This window comes from Struthio camelus, chromosome 14, assembly GCF_040807025.1.
Source record: "Struthio camelus isolate bStrCam1 chromosome 14, bStrCam1.hap1, whole genome shotgun sequence".
In the NCBI taxonomy this organism is placed as follows: Eukaryota; Metazoa; Chordata; class Aves; order Struthioniformes; family Struthionidae; genus Struthio; species Struthio camelus.
The window spans coordinates 21,661,624-21,682,511 of NC_090955.1; the positions used below are offsets into that span (position 1 = coordinate 21,661,624).

At 37.9% G+C, this 20,888-nt stretch overlaps 1 protein-coding gene across 3 annotated transcripts in view; it reads right to left on the reverse strand.

Annotated features, from left to right (window-relative positions):
• IARS1 (isoleucyl-tRNA synthetase 1) overlaps positions 1-20,888 on the reverse strand; it is a 108,007-nt gene that overhangs the window by 44,507 nt on the left and 42,612 nt on the right. For all 3 annotated transcript variants that reach the window (XM_068907456.1, XM_068907457.1, XM_068907455.1), the window contains exons 14-17: positions 18,644-18,742; positions 7,309-7,435; positions 2,337-2,410; positions 1,777-1,971 (exon numbers count right to left, since the gene is read on the reverse strand). In XM_068907456.1, coding sequence (XP_068763557.1) covers positions 1,777-1,971; positions 2,337-2,410; positions 7,309-7,435; positions 18,644-18,742 — 495 coding nt within the window. The remainder of the gene's footprint in view (positions 1-1,776; positions 1,972-2,336; positions 2,411-7,308; positions 7,436-18,643; positions 18,743-20,888) is intronic.

Below are 20,888 nucleotides of genomic sequence, written 5' to 3' on the forward strand. Positions count from 1 at the left end.
AAGTTTATCAGGTTGCCCTAATTCCGAGGTACGGGAAGTACCTATTTGAGGACCCACTATGAGCATTATACATAGCATTAAACAGAAAGCTAAGGTGCAGCTATATTCTGAAAAAGTATCTAACAGGCCATGAGGACTCCACGCTTAACTAAATGAGACTTAAAGTGGTTCCTAATTGCCAAACTTACACATGTAACTTAACAGATTTGAGGGGCTGGACATTTTTTTTCCAATCACAAGTAAGGTGCTGCAAAACGAAGGTGCTTTTCGCTATGCTTATTAAGCTTACTTTTATTTAGGATTATAGCTCAGATGTCTTCTTGCTCAAGCCTGCTAGCTTTGGGAGTATAAATCTTGCTCTCTCATTTCACAAACACGCAAAAGCACACAACCTACTGTTCTGTTCAGTCCTCGGTTGGCAGGAGGGGGATGGCAAGTACGTGTTAGAGTAATTTAGCTTATTTAAAACTAGTAATTCGAGCTACCTAGTAAAAACAAGAGTTCTACTTGAAAATAACCTAACAAATTCAGAAAACACATAAAAATTCATCTTAAAAATCTGTCAGTCATCACAGCCAACCTCACAAACTTCAGAAATAGAACAAACACTTAAAAATAGTTTTAGAGTTCTGGCATTTTTATGTAACTCTATACATGTGTGTATTCACACACATGCACATATATAGTGTATACATACATACATATATATGTACACACACACACAAAAGGAGAACATTACCCAGCGAACATCTGAGATTAAATAAAAATCATGATTAATGATCAAAAACGTTTATGCATAGAGGAACTGATAAGCAGAATCACCCAGAACTTAGAAATAAGTTTAAAGTTGGAAAAGCTGATTTTGGTAAATTTTAACAAGATACTAATAATCCAGTGTTTGACTTAAACTTGGCTTCTTCCCATTTATATAAACTAAAAATTCAAATTCAGTCAAGGAGGTGAGAATTACTAGCGCATATACTTCCTTGAAATTCTTGAAATGTCTGCTTCTATTAACTGATTCACAGAATCGCAGGATGATTGAGGTTCACCTAGAGCATGTTGCCCAGGACCATGTCCAGATAGCTTTTGAGTATCTCCAAGGATGGAGACTCCACAACCTCTCTGGGCAACCTGGTCCAGTGCTCTGTCACCCTCACGGTAAAGAAGTTTTTTCTCAGGTTCAGATGGAACTTCCCGTCTTTCAGTTGGTGCCTGTTGCCTTTTGCCCTGTCACTGGGCACCACGGAGAAGAGTCTGGTCCCACCCTCTTGACACTCTCCCTTCAGATATTTATATACATTGACAAGATCTCCCCTCAGTCTCCTTTTCTCAAGGCTGAACAGTCCCAGCTCCTTCAGCCTTTGCTCATATGAGACGCTCCAGTCCCTTAATCATCTTAGCAGCCCTCCGCTGGACTCGCTCCAGTAGCTCCATGTCTCTCTGTACTGGGGAGCCCAGAACTGCACACAGCACTCCAGATGTGGCCTCAATTTGTTTTAAACAAATCAAGTTCTAAAGATTCAGTTGCTGAGATTCTTCCTGACTAGATCTGCCCTATTACCTAATGACATTTTCCATAAGAACAGGAAAGTCTGCTTGCTAACATGTCTTCTTTCGGCAACATTTTCGTCATCAAGTCTTAGAATACCTTGTATTTTACTAGGAGTGGGAAGGGGGGCAGAGGAATCACACCCTTCACTATACAATATTAAAGGAACATCCAGATATAATAGTGTGCCAAGCATAGGACAAAAACACGTGACAGAGAATTACCATCCTCGGGTTTGGTCAATGCCTTCCGCAATGAAGTCAGCGGGGAAGGCATCTTCAAGATCTTTTTTGTTTTCAAATGGATAATGGACTTGTGCATAAGGCATGCTTCCACTCTCAAACCAGCAATCAAAAACTTCTGGGACACGATGCAATGAGCCCTTGCCACAGCGTGAAGGGATAGCCAGATGATCAATACTATGAGAAAGAAGATTGATAAGTTTAAAACAGGAACTAGCACGCACATACACACAAAAATAATAAAATCCATATTATGCTTGCACATTAATTAGGTAAGATGGGAATTTTTGCTTTTAATTTCAGTAATAAGAGGAGGAATGATTTGCTTCAACAACTTCCATAATTCAAAGCTATGTTATAGTTTTGATAGAGTCTAAGATAGACGAAAGAAAACACTTATACATTTTATTCACAAATCTTACATTCTTACTGCCTTTCTATTCTCCCTAAATTGGTTTTCCAGGGCTTGAACAAAACAACTCAAAATTTCTTCCTCTTATTTATGTATTTTTAACAACAGGCTCATAGTCCCTGTGACTGACCTTTCTCGATGGATATCAGTGACTTTCACTCCTGTCAGCTCTTCCAATTCTGCCATTGATCCAATACAAACTACCTGAAAGAGATACTCAAGAAATTTAGTCAGTAATTTGCATACCGCAACTTTTTTGTTTTGTTGAGTTTTTTTTTTTTTTTTGAACACTAAGCAGGAGATCATTAGGTCAGGTAATATCTTGTCAACCAGCTTTCTGCTTTGTCATATTGAACCAGGGTACCTTGCACATAAAGCATCAAGTTAGAGACCACTGCCCTGATTTAATACGATCAATGTTAAAATACTTGGAGATGTGGAAGAAAAAAAAAAAGCATTGGCAGGTAGCAAACAAGGGTTTTGTTTGCTTGTTTGCTTTAAAAACAACCCATAAAACCTATTAGCTCTGAAAATGCCATGGTCCTGACTCTTCTACTGAGATAGGAGTTTCAGATGTCAGCTTTATCTTCTCATGCTGAGGTAGGCAGCTAAATAGCTCATAACTGACTAGCAATGTTCCTGCTCAGGTACACTAAACTGTTCACATTAACGGCATCTTACTCAAGGTAAATAAAACTAAAACCAAAACACTTTTAAATCACAATTAGCAAAGGGGTTGATTTTAAAAAGCCCCACATTTCTCTCAGTTTTACTGTACCAACACACTATCTAGCAAAACAGCAACAAACTTTGGCAACAGATTTGGACTGACGTCATGAAATGCTGAGGAAACACAAGGTTCTAAAAACTTGTATGTAGGAGAGAAGGAGAAACGCAAAGCTTCCTTTAGCTTGCCTCAAGTCGCAATCCAGTTTAACACTTCTAGAGCCCTGCAGCCCTCTCTCATCAAGCAGGAGTCACAACCCACAGGCTGCAAAACTGGTCCAGATAGTGAAGGCCCAATCCCACACGCTATAATTTCAGTTTAGAGTTGCCTTGGAAATAACTAACTGGCTTTTGACGTGCAGATCTGACAGGAGAGGAGCTAAACGTACCAACATAAAGAAGAAAAGCTTTAAGCAGGTTAAACGTTTTTCAGAAGATAATTCTCAAAGTTCCTCTTAGGATACAAGAGGTCAGTCAGGGTACTGATCAATTCCTATAGCTAATCTTAAATATATACGTATGTGTACATACACACAAAAACTGTGACTAAACCAAAAGGTTTTGGTATATTTAATTCCAATAAATAGAATCTGTCAAAGTACAGAGCAGATAAACACACCTTGGTTTGTTTTTTTTCCTCGAGTTCAAGTCAAATGCTGACCTGTGTTATTAATCACTGTCTTTGATTGTTAAAGTACTTTCAAGATGTAGTTTTTCATTATGTATATAGTTGTTTTAATTCAGCACTGAAAGTAAAGCATGATGATGATTAGGACGGCCAAGTACAACTGTCTGCAAGTTTGTACAGTAAACCACACTGGGGAATGAATCCAGGTTAAAAATACAAGTTTATCATCAAACTGTTTCTAACCTAAATCAGTTCTTCATTCACTTTGCAGCCTCAAACCATTGTACCAGCGCCACTGAGCGGGCAGCAGGTGCTGGTTCAGCACTGCTGGCAAAAGAAAAGGTTCGAACAGTACTGTGGGTAAAAACCACCCCGAGACACAGTGACTATTTCAGCTTGGCAAACTTTAGCATTTGAATACACTTTCACACCATGTAAGGGGTATAAAAAGCTGCCCATTAACTGTTGCTTTTTGAGTCAAGCATTTCAACACGCAAATAAGGTTCCAAGTATCGGATGTATTCACAGACGTGAACCTACCAAAACACACTCATACACAGGAAACAACCGCAAGTCCACATGCTAAATTCAGCAGCCACAGAGGAACATTATCACCATAGGGAATGTCTCTGCCCAAAACACAAGGATGGAGCCACTCTGTCCCAGGAGGAGCTCATATTAGGTACTTTAGAGAAAAGCATGAGAACAATTCAGCGAGTAGACGGTAATTGAGTCTAACCCCTCTCATTAGACCTCACCCTGGTATCCGCAAGGAACAAAATCAGTTCATGCCCTCAAACCCAACCAAGAGCTTCAGATTCATTTCTTCAGTGGGAATTCCTTCCCTATCTTGTTTTTCAGGCAGATCAGCTACAAAAACAGCTAAATCAACTTCTAATAGAGGACAGCAAAGACAGAAATAAGAGGCTGGGACTGGGGGCTGTTTAACCCTGTTTCAGCAGCACTAAGACCAAACGTGAAATCAGAGTTCAAGAGTACATACCGCTAATGAAATGTTAGTTAGCGTTGTAACTCAAAGTATCTGAGATACCCATGTAAGTAGCAAGATTAAAGTCAACCTGGAGCGTTCATGGATCTCAAAATGATCCTGTGGCACAGTTCTAGAGTCTACATTAGGTAAAAATATTCGCTTTTTTCGGTTTGTCATTTCAGACCTGTCAACGACTTGCAATCAAAGAATCAGGTGCGTACACAGACAGAAAGAAGAAAGTCCACCCAGTGTATCAGTACCTCAGGAAAACATTCCAGGATCTTTATAAAGAAGCTCATGAAGACCACTAGTGAAGGAAACAGGAAAGGTCAGCTTGAATGGCAGCCAGGGAACAGCATGGCCATCCACAACAGAACACAAAGCAGACCGGAAACAAACCTAAAATAGTTCCCTCACACTTAAGAGGGGCATAACCAGAGTCTTCCATTTCCAAATCTGTTATCAAGGACTAGGCACATCGAAACCAGCGGAGGGTTCGTAGTTTTCAAACGAGTGACAAGCACTATGAAGCAGTTAAAGAGAATTTCTGTACCATCAGCAAGTATTCAACAGTATCAGTTGCATGCAAATTGCATAAAAATAATCAGTCTGCTTTATAAACTTGCTTGCTATATTAAAAAAAAAATTTACTATCTAGTCCAAGTGAGATGCGGTGCTACACCGAGAAAATCATTAACACTCGACAGCTTTAAGCTATAAACTGCCTGCAGAAATGCACTGAGTAATAAACATAAGCTTCAAGAAGTTATCTTCCATTATGTGTCTCTACTTGATAATTATGCTAAAACAAAACTAAAATAAATACACCTAAAATAAAAGCTAAAATAAAACTGTGGGACACTAGATATTGATCTGCAACAAAGTTCATTTTGATATCAATTAATTCACCTTACTGTATACTAAATAAGAAATTGTTATAACTTCTCTGGAATTTAATACGCCTATAATAATTGCATGCAAACCATTCTTTTGGGGAAAAGACATGAAGAGGAGGCTCAGCAGCCTCATGTGGTATTAGGCCACATTAAAACTGTAGTCAGGAATTTGACTGAATACGATTTTTATGAGACCACATCTCTGGCTAAGTCTAACATCTGGTCCCAATGTAAAATTTAATTCTTAAGCTATATCACCAGCACATAAAAAGGAATAAATGTAAAAACAAACCAACTTTAAATTTAATGTGGTCAGAAGTCACACTAGACTACTGAACCATGATCAGTCTCTAGATTAAGTAGAATTTTACAATAGGTAGGGAAAAATAATAGATCTGCTGGCATTTGCATCATCATTTAGAATGCCAAGCCCTGAGGAATATTTGCACTTAATTTCAAAGGAAATGTTACTCTTCCAAATTCAACATTACACTGTTATTGAAAACATACAAACCTTTAAAAAAAAAAAGTAAAAGCAAAAAAAAAAAAAATCCATTCACATAGAAATACAGAAGTGAGAAAACAGGACAGCAAAAGAAATATTCTTAGAAGTGAGTGTGTGGGAGTAATACACCCTCTCCCCAATCCTTTTCACCTGCTGAACAAAATCTTGCAATACTTTAAGCATAAAACTGAATACTTTCTCTATCTTAATAAAAAAATTCATTATGTTCAGTAAATGATTTTAATTTTAATATTCATTCATAACTTTTAGGTAGAAGCTGCCAGTCTTCAAACTAAACTTTACCATTATATGAAAAGATTAATTGGTTTTCCAGTACAGCAATTTACAAACATGCTGATAGCATAAACAGAACACAAATACTAAAGTTTTCTTAGATAATTGAACCATAATTGCAAGGAGTTTCTCCCCTTCCCCCCCGCCCCCAGTATTTCCCAGTGTAACAGTCACATTTCCAGTGAAGAAGAAATGAAAATGCTTCATGGTGCACATCTAAGCAATAGCACAGTTTAAGACAATAAAACACTTTTTTTCTGGCATATATTTTCCAATTTGAGGTCTTCTGTGTCTAAGATGAAAAGCTTTTTCAAATGAACGGAGGCATAAACAGGGATGCTGCCATCTATATCTAACTTCCACGGACATCCTGACATAGCTTACCATTTCCTCTTTCCAGCATGAGGAAGACTTATCGTATGTGTCTAATGGAACTAACCCACGCAGCAAAAAGCCCCATTTTACCTTGAGAAACAACCTGAAAACTTAGTATTTTGATGCTAAGAAAACAGCCATCACCAAAACTGTTAACGTATTCATTTGTGCAATTAGCTTTACGTACCAACTGGCACATTCTGCTACACTCGCACCTGTAACATTATCGTTATATATTTTCACCATTCTGCTACGGCAGACTGGCTTTCACATCTTCAGCAATATATTTGGCTTTAAGTAACAGAGTATCAGCGCTTCAAAAACACACTGGAAGGAATGATTACAAATCTCTTCCTTGTCATTTTCTCACTGCATTTGTTAACTCCGTTAGTTTTCCCATTACCGCAAATTTATCCAGGAACGATCACATTAATTCTAACGCAAAAAAAGAATGAACAATAGCTTGCAAATTTCAAGCAAAAGTGAGGAAAACGTGCGTATCTGCACACATACGCACACACAGATACACATACCTAATCATTTATTAAAGATACACACATTCAATTATTAGTAGGCACTTAAGACTGCAAAAGCCAAAGCTATAACCATAGTCCATCAAACTAAGCACTCAATTCACAATACAGAAAAGCTTTTCTGTCAATTGGAAACTTTTGTTTTCTTACTCACCTCTTCAAAATCTTCACTGACCCACAAAGGGATGGGTGTTCCCCAGTATCGGTTCCTAGATATAGCCCAGTCTCGCGCATCTTTAAGCCAGTTCCCAAAACGCTTCTCCCTCACAAAATCTGGAACCCTATTAGAGAAATAAGAAAAGTAGTCTTTTCTCACTACCACTTGATCTAAAAGAAAAATTATAGCAATATTTATATTTAATATTTTTTTACAGAAAGCTAATTCCTGAACACTGCTTGAATCGGGGCACATTCAAGTTACTTGCAAGGCATTCTATTTCTCACTTAAGTACTTGCTACAGAAGAAACAAAAACATTTCTGCCTTTTTTGATCTTCGATTAAGCTACAGAAGTGAAAAATACCATGTTTTGCTTATCCTAAAGTAACGCAGTAAAGAGACATCTAACACAAAAGAGATCCATTAAGGGGGAAACAATGTCAAAAAAACTTCAGGATAGTCAAAAACCAGAAGATTATGACTAAGGGTAGATAAGACTACTACTACTTTAGTTTACACACACCAAAAATACCAGTTACCGATTTTGATCTGGAATCAAGTTACAAAAGTTGCAAAAGCCTTGAGCAGTAGCATCCAAAAAACAAAAACAAAAACCTTGCATTATATATGGACATCCCGGTATCTTTACAGTACTTTTAGACTTTGAGAATAAGAAATCCCAGGTTGATATATCCTATAAAAAAATGCTTTTTTGCCCTATTTCTCGTTTCCACTTTTAATTCTTAGTTTAAAAAAAAAAAAAATTTTACATCGCCAGTGTCAGTGCTTACCCAAGGAAAAAGAGTGTGCTCATTTTGAGCACTAGTGGATTCTGAGAGGTGTTAACACCAAATACTCAGCATATGAAAGTGTCTTGGAGCTCAAAGATGACATCACAGTCTGATGCCTAGCAAGTTTCTTGGATATGTTAAATGACCTGACGGTTTGATTAGGAACAGATTATTTATCTTCTCTGACGATGAAAACGAGCATTTAATTGCTTATACAGCAGATGAGAAAAAGCAACGGGTTGAGGTCAATAGCATATCCTCTTCATGCCTAAAGATGCATTTGAGAAGACCACACGCAAAGGAAACAGTGGCTCACAGGAAGTAACCTAGGGAACTTGAACGCTTACCACACATATTCGTTAAACCAGGGCACATCAGTGCACTGCAGTACTCTCAGTCCCTGTTTAGCCGTAGAGTTGTACATTTCAGTGAAGCTGAGGCATATTAAGACAGTGTCATAGATGCATAAAAGCCATGAATGAATAGCTAATAGCAATACAAATAAAACTATAGTGGTGTAGCTTTTCCAGAAGTATCTGTGTAATTTTAGTGCTGAAATTTTACATTCTAATCAATTGCGCTTGAAAATTTAGGTAATGGTGTCTTTCCTGAAAATATGTCTTTGCTGTTTTTGAGAACTGAGCATGCACTGACTATACATAAGCTAAATTTACCCTTATATTACTCTCCACCATATACCCAGATATAAGATACCACAGATGGGAAGAGAACCTAATCTATGAGCTTGTATACTTCCAAGATGCCATGAAATTCAGTGTTTCTGCATATAGGGAAGCTGGGATATGATACGTTTAAAAGATTTTCTGTATTATTTGAATTAGTGCAATTAAATTCAGTGCCCAGGTGAGGGCTTTAATGAAATATTAGTTAAAAAACAAGACTTACGCAAGAATTCAGAAAATTCAAATCTGGAAGGCTGTTACAAATAACAGAAATAATTTTCATAATGTTTTGTGACAATATAAAAATATTTTTTTAGAAAAGTTTTTTTTAGATACTGTAAAACAAGTTTCTCCACTCCAAACCTACCTCCATGTTCTCGCTTTTGCCACAAGAGGACCAAGATTGTGATGCCAAGAATTTTGGTTATCCACAAAAGAGACCCTCTCTCCAAACATCAGTGGAAACTGTATCAAGAATATTAGCATTTGACCGACATTCCACTAATGCGGAAAACTTCTCTTCACATCACTCCTAAACTAGTTTCCATTTTTCAGAAGTTGTTCGACACTGATTAGCTGAAATTATTAGTCCCATTTAACATAGCTAGAGGCTGAAACAATCCCCCAATGACATTAAAATGCTAGAGTTTTGACTCTGCCTCCTCAAAACATGCATGAAAGATTATTTTATCCCCAACGTGGACATTAACCATGAAAATGTAAGCGGTGAGATCTCTCTCTGAGCTGTGAAAGCCCATAATTTACCTTTTCTAGTGAAATTGTCTGACCCTGCTGCCAGCTTTCAGTGGAACATAAAGCACAAACCATTTCATCTATTATGAAACACATTTACAACAATGATTTGTTGCCAGTTTAGAGGTGCAATACAGAAATAACCCTTACACAGCCATTAAATAAAGTAAAAAGAGCCTGTGTGTCTTAACACATTTTGAGCACATCACTCAAAAGAGTTACTTAAAAACAACCTTGACCACCACACAGATGCTATCTATATATGCTGCCCGATACTCAGTAGCAGATACAGCCTACACTGTGGAACAAGCTCAAGTAGACTTCTGTACCACAGAACAGCCTTTCCAATCACGCAGCTCTCAAAACTAGAGCCTGCTCCTTTTATTTAGTCTCACTAGATTTAGCTACGGATACCTCAGTCTGATATTTCTGACCTATTTATGTATCATAAAATATCAGAGGCACCTTGTATTCAGATATTTTACTAGGCTGAGAAGATAAAACACAGATCATCCCCAACAATATCATTACTAATACCTGATCATTATGTTAGAACAATTCCAGGTTAATATTATTACTTTTTTTTTTAACCCTATTCTCTAGGATATTTTCTTGGTATTTCTCTTGTTAACTTTTAAGTAAAGATAACATTCCCCCATATAGTTATTTACTACTACTTAAGGAGGCATTCTTTATTCTCCCATCAACACAAAGCAATGACTGATTTCTAAGCATTAGCACAAAGGTGGGTTTTTTTTTTTTTTTTTGAAATGATGTGGGCAGACTGAAAAATGCTGCTTCCTTAGAGGCTGCCTTCAGATGAGTTCTGTTTGCTTTTCTCCCATGCTCTAACTGAAGAAAGTTGGCCTCATCCTGAGACTGTTCTATACCCAATTTAATCCATCAGTCCACAACCTTCATAATTTCTCATCAATTTTTCCATCTGTATTTGCATGTACACTGCAGACAGAGTTGTGACTTTGATGAGACTAAGATAAAACTATGAATCACTACTGATGCTGTTGCATAGCTTGCAGGAAGTTTCAGGCTGTGTTAAACTGCTGACCAAAACCCAAAGCTAAAATAGCCCCTCTGACATTAATGGCTGCACAGTTCACCAAAATACACACACTGACCTCTGTGCATCAAAACAAAATAGAAGACGACATCAAAAAAGCAAATCACCATACCCGCAAAAAACAAAGTCAAGCAAAAAAGAAAAACCCCCAATCCTCCCCCAAAGGTCACCCAGATAAATATTTATATTTACAGCACAAAGATATACAAAAAAAGTGTTTTAACATAAGCTAAAACATGCTTTTCATGTTTAACCACCAGCTATTTGTCATAAGCCTCCTCCAGCTTGAAAGCACAGATTTTAATTGTATGCTGATGACTCTGCTACATTTGCGGTTTGGGATGACAAGCAGTGTGGCGAGCGCCACAGTCAGCACAGAGCAACCCACTGCTAATGACACTGATGCTGTAGCTTGACCTTTCATGAGGTTTGAATCTGTTCAAACAGTTTCAAGAGTTTGCAGCTGAAATCAAATCATTGGCTTTGGTCCTAAAGTAAACCTGCTGAAGCCCCTAAAATAGCACTGTTATAAACAGTTTGTTTTAATTTCCCAACTGGCCTATAATTTGTGTTGGTTTTGACCTTCAAATTTCGCTGCAAAATGACATACAGGATTTATTACTTCTCAAATATTTAGCAGGGTTAAGGAGCCTGCTGTCTCAGCAGGTTTTGAGGCTCTTGATTCTTACCTGCAGAATAAATAGTGTGGGATAATAAGTATTTCTACTTTCTTGTTATCCAATGTATTGCACTAAATAAACTTCACAATACAGACATCAGTAGTTCAAAAGTTCACAGAACTGAACTTCAGGACACAAATGAATAGAAAGTGATCCATCATATAATAAATTAGAAAGATTCTGAATGAACACACACCAGTTTGAACTTGCTTGAATCCCAATTTCTTTCATGCTCTCCCAACCTCAAAACTTTATCTTAATAAGCTAGAGTTGATGAAAATTCATGATCTGCTCCAGATCTGTATGTCCACTTTTGACTGTTTGCTCCCATTTTTTGGGGTAGATTTTAGTTTTTGCTAAATTTATGCATCACTAAGTTTTGTTTAAAGCAAAACTCCCATTTCATTGGGTAGCTACTGATTTTCTTAGTGTTTCCCACTGTTTCTTCAAAAATTAAGAATCTCAAATGCAAATTCCATTTGATAAGCAAAGAAAACAAGAAGGTCAAAAAAAAAAGTCAGTCCTTTGCACAAAATTTGTTAGCCAGCTAAAACAGATAAACTGCTTTTCTCATCTGCAAAGCCTACGTACTGCAGAGCATCCAAGTCACACAAGCAGAACAGGCGTTTGAAACTAGCAGCAGGGATCACCTCCCAGCTCAGAGCATGAACTTGTGTAACTAGTAGTAAGTTATCACTGCTGCGGATCCAGTGCTAGTTCCCTTTGCCAACTAGCACCGGGGGAACAACATTGACTAACGTTAATTTATTTGCCGATTCTTCTCTCCCCAAAGGAAATAGGCAGAATGTCAGAAATTAAATCCTTACATAAACCAGAAGGAAAAATTGTTAAAAGGATAAGGACATCTGCTCCTTTTCTGCACATATGTTTTGAAGTGTTTCTCTAGTGTTCATATCACAACTGTAAATATCAAATTCAACTTATTATTCCATTTCAAAGCTCGGATGTGCTCTGCGTGACTCAGTAAGCTGGCTCACTTCCCTCTAGTCACAGGGTACAGAAACGCTGTCTCAAACTAATACTGTCGCTCCTTGCTGTAAACACTAACACCAATACTGAAAGAAACAGTTATCAAACATGGCCACAGCAGAAACATCACACGTTTTATCAGTAATTTAATGGTAAAAGCTGTTTGGGAGTTTATATAAAGATACTCTAATGCTTTCTCTCTCTTCGGTGTTCCTCTCATCAGCTGATTGCATTCATGACCTTCTTCAAAAAAAACATAGCAACTATAGATAATGGATAGGATTTAATAACTGAAGGAAGCTTAGCTTACAAATTATTCGAGGAACAGTCATGTAAGAGTTAGACTATAACGCCAATAAACAAAACGCTGCCTTAAATAGCGTCAATTAAGAACTCATACACTGGATTAGCACTCAGCATTTGACATGTTTGAATTTGAGAAGATGCTCCCAGAATTATCCCCTCTTTCAGTAAGCTAGTAATTCTTTCAGCGACTCCTGAAACCAGAAATCATTTAAATATCTGGAAAGGAGGAAGATATTCTTCACGGATATAACTGAGTTGTAACAGCAAAACAAAGCTGATTAAATAGTTATTTTAAGTCACTCAACTGAACATGTACCGATCTTGTTAAAATCGCAGCACAACACCTGCTAATTTAAGTACAGCATTTTCTTTTCCTTTCAAACAGTAACCAATCCTTAGAAGACTAAAAGTCTTCAACTCTGTTATGTTAATTTCCTGTAATAACAAGCCTCCTTCAATATGCCCTCAAATTGATTTTTAATGGCTTTTAATTCAAGGAGATAAAATAGGCAACTATTCATGCCCTTTTGACACTTTAATTAGCGCCAATACTATATCATGGACCTAATTAAATGTCCATGATGGGGGATGGGGGGGGGGGGGGCAGGGGGAAGGAATGAGGAAAGGCCGGGGGTTGCAAAGGCCACCGAGTCTCCTCTGCAGCAGTCTTTCTCCTCCCCACGTCAGGGACGCTCACCATACCGGTGCAGAGGGCACAAACCCCACGCCACTTAGGGCTGCCTCCGCTAGTGCGGAAGAATTTTTTTGCTTATGTGAGGCTAACGCTTGTTAAATTAAGAGCGCTTTCGATCATTTTGATACAGCAACGCTTTCCTCCGCTCGCGCACCCTGGTTCCCATAGCAACGCACACTTGAGCCTGAGACCGCAATGCTGCTGCAAACTGCATCGTAGCCATGCTGTCAGCAGTGCGCAGCCGCTCGACACGTCAAGATTAACCGAAGCCTTAACCTCCAATTTTGTGATACACGTATCCCGATACCTATTTCACTTGTATGACCCAAACACTAACTATTAAAATTCTTCATCTTTAGCAACAATGGCAAAACCCCTGCGTTCTGAAGTCAATGCCAAACGAAGTTTTCATTCTGCTGTTCTTCCTGCCTAGTTTTCTCTGGAGAATCATACAGAACAATTATGGTTACAAAGTATTTTTACACAGTACTACCACTTCAGATTTGTTTCAACTTACATAAATGCTTGCAGTGCTATAAGGATGGCAGACATTCAACATGCTGCAAATGCAGATAATTAGTTGCCTAAGAATATGGTATTATAACCAAACTGACATGGTTCAAGTAACTCCTTAACAAACAACAAGCTTTTGGTGGCCATTTACCAGGGATGACAGGATATTTGCAATAACTGTCCATGGCTGCTCAAGAGGCTTTGAGAGGAAACAGCAAAATTAGGATGCAACCGAACACAAGCCGTCAAAATCAACTGGAACAAGCCTTAAAACTTACTTCCAATCCTCAGCCACGTCCGATAACGGACAGTAACAAAACCTCCTGACTCGCGCTGCACTCGGACAAACAGGAGGCTACCCCTGCAGCAAATTTGTTCCCCCCGTTTCGCACTCTACAGACGCTAGCTTGCGTTTTTCCCTCAGGAAACGCTGCCATCTAGCGACTGCTACAGAGGACCTGGCTCCTACCAGCGCTTCCTGAGCGAGACAGGTGTGATCAGTGATTCAAAAGGAAGAGCAACAACTTCACGGTCATATTAAAGAACAAAAATAACCTATAAAACTCCATACAAATATAAGATGCAATTTCAAGTATCCAATTAAAATAGGAAAGACAAACCATTCTACTGGGCAACTCCCCCCCTCCCCCCCAAAAAAAACAACAACATAGAGCAAGAAAGAGAAACAAGGGAATTCATTTTCTCACATTATTTTTCACTTCTCTTATGATTTAAAATTATACATCCCCTGCTACTTCTTATCTGCGCAAAATCTGGGAGAAGACAACAAACATTTACTTTCCATTGCAGGCCAGGCCCTACAGCCCATCTTCGCACGCCCTACCGATTAGATTGTAGGATACAAAACATATATAATTTGTGATTAAATCATCTTCCAAAAGGGTGGGAGACAGGTTGCTGTTTAACAAATAAGAAGTCTCTCCGAAGACTGGAAAGACCAAAGTCAGAAGCGTCTCAAAAGACCAATTTGTTGGACTACTAATTGGCAGATGTGAAAGCACTTGTTCTTAGAGTTCTGCACACAGAAATGGCAGGAAGGGTGCAAAATTCACGCTCTTAAAACAGGAAATTAACTTCCAGCCCAAAAGCTTAGTGCCTGAGTTCTTTGCAACGTATTAGTTCATCACAAACTACTATTTCTTAAAGTGAAAGAATAGTTCTAGCTAAGGATCAACACATCAAGCTCTTTACTAAAATGTTTGAATTTTCAGTGCTAAGATGATGCAAGAACAAAAGGCTTCATTCCCTTGAAGTCACTTCCCACCTCTCCTCTCTGCTTTCCTCTCACTGGTAGTCATGTTTCCACTACGTTAAGTGCTGTGCTTCTAATGTAAACAGTGTCAGAAGTGGACAATAGTCTCTAACAGCAGAAACTAGTATAATTGTCAGAGGTAGGCCTTTCAGAAGAAGTTCAGAGGTAGAACTTGAGATAAGAGAGTTAAAAGGGAAAAAAAAAGTTCTGCAGACTTTGAATCTTGTATTTAAATTTTAGGTTTGAATTTTTTTTTTTTTTTTTTTAAATCAACCTCTCAGTATCTTAAAATGTTATACACACTCCTGGAAACATGAGTTAAAACAAGTTACAAACATAAGTATAAATTACATAAGTTTTACACTAATTTATTGCTTACGCTAACTTATAAATTTGTAATTTAGACAAACTCTGAACTCTGTGTTGATAAGGAATTAGTCGTATATTACGCACAGGAACCTAAGGTATCAAGGTTTAGTTACTTGTCGGTGGTTACGTAGGAAATGCTCTTTCAACAAATCATTTCACAGGAAGACAGAGTTTTAACACCAACAACTAAGGCTGGAATCCAGACCACGCGTAACAGGGACCCAGCCTGGACGCTGCACCTAACTCTCCACACTGACATAACAGGAAACCACTGCCTGGTAGCACTGAATGGGAAGCAGCTCGATCTGCCCGTCTTGAACAAGAACCACGGTGCTAAGCTGTTTGAATGAAAGATTCACGATACTTTGTTACCTCATCTTCCAGTTGTGTGGTACAGAGAAATTCTGGTAGGGATCCCGGACTAAAAAGACTGAAACACAGGCTCATACTGACACATCACTATTTCATGTGGTCATTCTTGTAAGCTATAGCTAAGTTCGTTTTGAAAAATGAAGGTACAGTTGCTGGGTTTAAAACTACGATCACTGAAAATTTATTAGCAGTATGTTAATTCATTAAAAAACTAATTAGAAATGCAATTAGGCTGCCAAGTTTAGCAAACTGTTTAATCTATTTCATCAAAAAATATCTACAAAGAGTGCTATTCTTAAGGGGCAATATACCTATCAGTCATTTAAAGTAATTAGAAAGCAACACAGTCAAACTAATTTTCCAAAGATTAATATAGTCTGAAAAGCATTTATCCCCAATTTTCTCTCTTTCAGGACATGCTGAAGCCCCAGAGAGTCCAAAAATAATTTAAAAAAAGGTATTACTCCTGTGACACTTCAAGAGATCAAGTCTCTTCAGATACAAAAAAAAGTAGGTTTGGGGAAGAATCGTGTCCCCAGTATCTAAATAAATGGAAATTAAGGACTGCTAGCTTAAGAAGTTGTACCCCAAACAAAATGGACATCAGAGAAGCAGATAGAAAGAGAACCTTAAGGAAATAGCCTTTCTTTAAAAAGGCTAGATTTTAAAAGCCATCTTTTTTCAAACAAAAGTCATCAGGCATTTGAACTATTTTTTATGAATTCACGTGCTGGAAACATGTATCAGTATGATTTTACTAATAATCCGATGATGATCTCTCCCCTCTATTTGTGGCCATCTCTCCCAAAATAGTATGATCTCAGTTATTTTAAGCATTCTATTTTGAAAGAAGTCTCAAGGAATCAGTTTTATGTTCATTTATGGTATTAGGTTGCAACTTAAGAACTGCTTGAAAGACAATGGGTGCTTTAATGCTGAATATAATCAATATAACCACCAAGGCATACCAACAATGCTGTCTTCCCACCTAATCTTTGCAATGGCAACTCTCACGTGTGGCTCCAACTGTATCCCCACTGCCCAACGCCCACCTAAGGCCCAAATACGAAGTAGGGTGGAAACAATTTATGAATTCTTACGAACACCTCCTGGATGAGTGGAGGACATTCTTAGTAGTTTCTTTTTCAAGTTTGGTCTCTGGAAAAGCAAAACTAGCTTAACTATTCAAACGTTTTCCTTTCCTTGTAGGGTCACTACATTTTTCTTATGTTCATGTGAAAATTAAGTATGCAGGTCTACTGTCAGTCATCAAAACAGTATCTTGAGCATCTTGAGAAAGCTAATTAAAGCTAAGAACAAACACTTTCACCCCCTCTCCAGCTTATTTTTCCCCAAAAGGAGGATCACAGTATGTTCTGTTAAGGGAAACAGAAAGCAACACTTAGTAATCTATAGAGCCTTCTTATATATCAAGCATGTGCTTATTGCAAATTAGCAGGACAGCTTTCCAACATTTTTGGATCGCCTGTATCATGGATCACTAAACTTCTCTCACAGATTGCAACATTTACAGTGCTTGCAGCAGGTAAACAGTTACGTAGAAGTTGCTCATGGAGAATTTAATTGCTAACCATTGTCCATGAAGAAACACAGCATAAACTGTAATTGTTCATTGAAAGTTGAGTCACCTTCTTTAACATGAATACATCCGCAGACCAGAGGCACACCGCAGCACAATCCTGACTCTCCTGCAGTCCTTGTGTCAAAAGGCTGAACAACAGAAACGGCACACAGTACAACTGAACCAAGAATTAATAGCCACACTTTTTGCCACCTCGTCTCAACTTCCCAGGCTCAGACTATTTGGTGGGGAGGGGAGGGAAGGTATTAGGACAAGCTGTGGGAAAGTAAAGATTATGAAGGCGGAGAAGGCAAATTTATGGTGTGCTTGTAGCACACAGACCCTACGACGGACTCTCAAAACAGCTACCATCTCTAACAGTTCCCTCTGATACCTGGCATATTAATGTATTTAAATTAGTTAAAACCATTTGTTATTAATTTCTTTCCACATAAGTTTCACACAAATATTTATCAGGTTCCTTACATGCATATGAAGATTTACTTTTTGCCACAACTAGTGTATTTTTAATCAAACTTCTGAAACTCTGAACTTATACATGTTTCAAAATCGGGGGGGGGGGGGGGGAGCGGAGCGGAGTGTTGTTTGAGGCCATTTTGCTTTTTCGTTTTGCCTTACAGCTCTTCAGATGCACCTATGACCAAGTATCAACCTTATCCTGTAATAACCAGATGAAGGGAAAAAAGTTTAATTTGAAACCACAAATACCCAAAGTTTAGCTAACCAAACTCTTCTCTCTAGTGGACCTGTTTCGGTGCCTTTACTGTGCGTTTCTATGCTTCCTCGTGTTGAGATTCCTTTGCAGTTTATCTCTGATCTTGGATTTCATACAATTCTATCACATGATTTGAGGATACTTTTTATAACCCTGTAGTGTATTTCACTGTAAATTATTAGTACATACTCAACCTTAATTACACACTAAAATATATTTCTCATGGGATTTTATACAGGAATGCCTTCTCAGAAGCAAGTAAGGAAGAATATACAACTGTGTACATGCACTGGGCTCATGTGCAATGAAGCCGATATCTGCTAGTGCCAGAAAAACCATCCCATTGCTTTACCACAGTTTGAGGCCCATTCATGAAGCCTGAAATAAGAGACACTGCTCAGTAACTGATTCAGAAAGACAGAATGGAAATACAGTGTAAAACTGGCGTATAATGTGAGAACGTTTTGAGGTTTTGTTTCTTTAAAGAACAAATATAAGCAAGAGACATTACCAGTAGCATTGTGCGTTATTCTCCTGTAGCTTCTCGACCATGTGCTCCACTCTTACAAACCAACTTGGCACAGCTTTGTATATTAATGGAGTATCTGACCTATAAGAGAAGGTTTTGGGGAACAGACCAAAACAAAAACATTTTCAGGGCCATGGTATTTATAAAGTGCTCTTTAAAAATGTATTTTTTTACATCATAATCTCTTCTTTACAGATTTAATTATACTACTTGAAGTATTATCACATTAACAAGAGTTTTTTTTAAATTGTTACTATTATTACTATACAAACCATTACACTTACGTGAACTACTGTATTAAAATTTTTTTTTAAAAAAAGAATCCTTCAAAACCAGCAATTGAATGAGTTTTCATAGCAAGAGAAAGCATAAGAACATTCAAACTGTACTTCAATTTTATATACCTACATATAACAATGCTATCAACTTCAGTATTAAAATCAGCCCAATTTAAGCCCTTCTGGATGAGTTCATTCTGTACTTTTTTTTTTTTTTTTAAAAAACCTGTCCATATCTAACCTGAAAAGCTACAAAACGTTATGCTATATCTTAATTAGTGGTGTTTAAAGGAATAAAAATAAATCATAACAATGGAGTAATAGTATCTGGGGCTAACTAGATGAATGCCCCATACCAGGGGGAGAAGGAAATGAAAAAATCCAGAGAAGCAGCAGAAGAAAGTAGTAATCAAGTCATCTTAATAAATTCCTAGCCTCAACTTTCCATACCAGTCATAAAACCTTTGTGAAGTAACAGGGAGATTCAGAACCTGGGATTGCTTAGAATTGGGATCACTGTAGGGCAGACTGCACAGACTCTGATAAATTCCCTAAATTACTTAGTAAAATTAGCATCTTTAAGCAGCTGACTGCGTTGAAGACTCAAACAGGTCTCCTATTTGGCAGCCCTACTTCAAGCCAATACTATGGCTTGAAGTCTTGAGAGCATGTAAAAGTAATATGCATCTTTCTGCAGAATCTGGTGATCAAACAGCATGTGAAGAGCGTTACAGGAGAGTTTGGAGATTTCTGATACTTCACAGCTATCTCAGTATGCCAATCTTCAAATCGAAGACTGAGGCCTAGGGGAAAAAAAAACCTGTCTGCTGCTACATAGCAGCTTCAACAATGCTAGCACAGGAAGTTCAGTCCTCCTCAAGGTCAACCCATCACAAAAAAAGTTTCTCAAAGCATTATTGGGTTTTTGGGTTTGTTGGTTTTTTGTTTTTTTGTTTTTTTGTTTTTTTTAAAAGCCAGCTTGCCTCAGAACTTGGAAATAACTTCTCAACAATAACTTGCAACCAAAGGCCCCAGAAGCTACCATTATCTCCTACAGGCAGTCATTACTGTAAACAACCCAATCTTACAATGCTCATTTTACTTCTGTCTATAGCAAAGACTCATTTCAAATATACAAACTAGACTGATTGTGATGTAAATTACAACTACTACTGTGAAGATACTTCCTAACGGTACACCTGCCTGACCAGTAGAAGAAAGAAGAAAATTCACAGTAAAGGTTGTTAAAACCTGAAAAAAAAAAATGCAATCACATTGCATACAGCCCGATAATAAGAGACACACCACTTGTTCCCTTGAGGTCATGTTTCAGAAGATATTTCCTTTTAAACATAAGGTTTACACTTCTATCTGTGTCTTTTAAGAGTTAAAAGTATCTATAACTAACTTTACTGTGAAGGGTAAGAGCTCAAAGCACTAATAACGTAGCAGAGCTCTAGCTATCAAAAGCAAACAGACTAAGCTAGAAAGTTCTGCTTCTCAAGTTTAATTTCTAATACCTATAAAAGGGAACAGTTAAGTCAACTCCTCAGGCAGCAGCAAAATTAGCGTAAAAAGGAAGCATTCTGCAACCTACAGGGTACTTCAGAAGCAGGTTAGTTTTATTGAGCATCTTGTTTAAGATGTCCTAAAGAATGATGAATTACCATCACATGTAAGATTTTGAATTATCAGGAACAACAAGACCAGACAGTAGCAGTTTCCGATATGGTCATGTCGGCATACTGCCAAAAGAATGCTGGGATAATAAATTTGTACCCAAGCTCTATTAGGAGCAAGTAGCTGGCAGATGGGGCTGACTAAAGACATGTTTTAGTGCAGAATTAGCTTCAGATGCAAAGGATCCACTCCAAAGCACCCAGAGAGAACCATTTTCCTCTACATGAAGGTAGTAAGAAAGGGCAGATGGCACAGTTTCCCCAAAGATT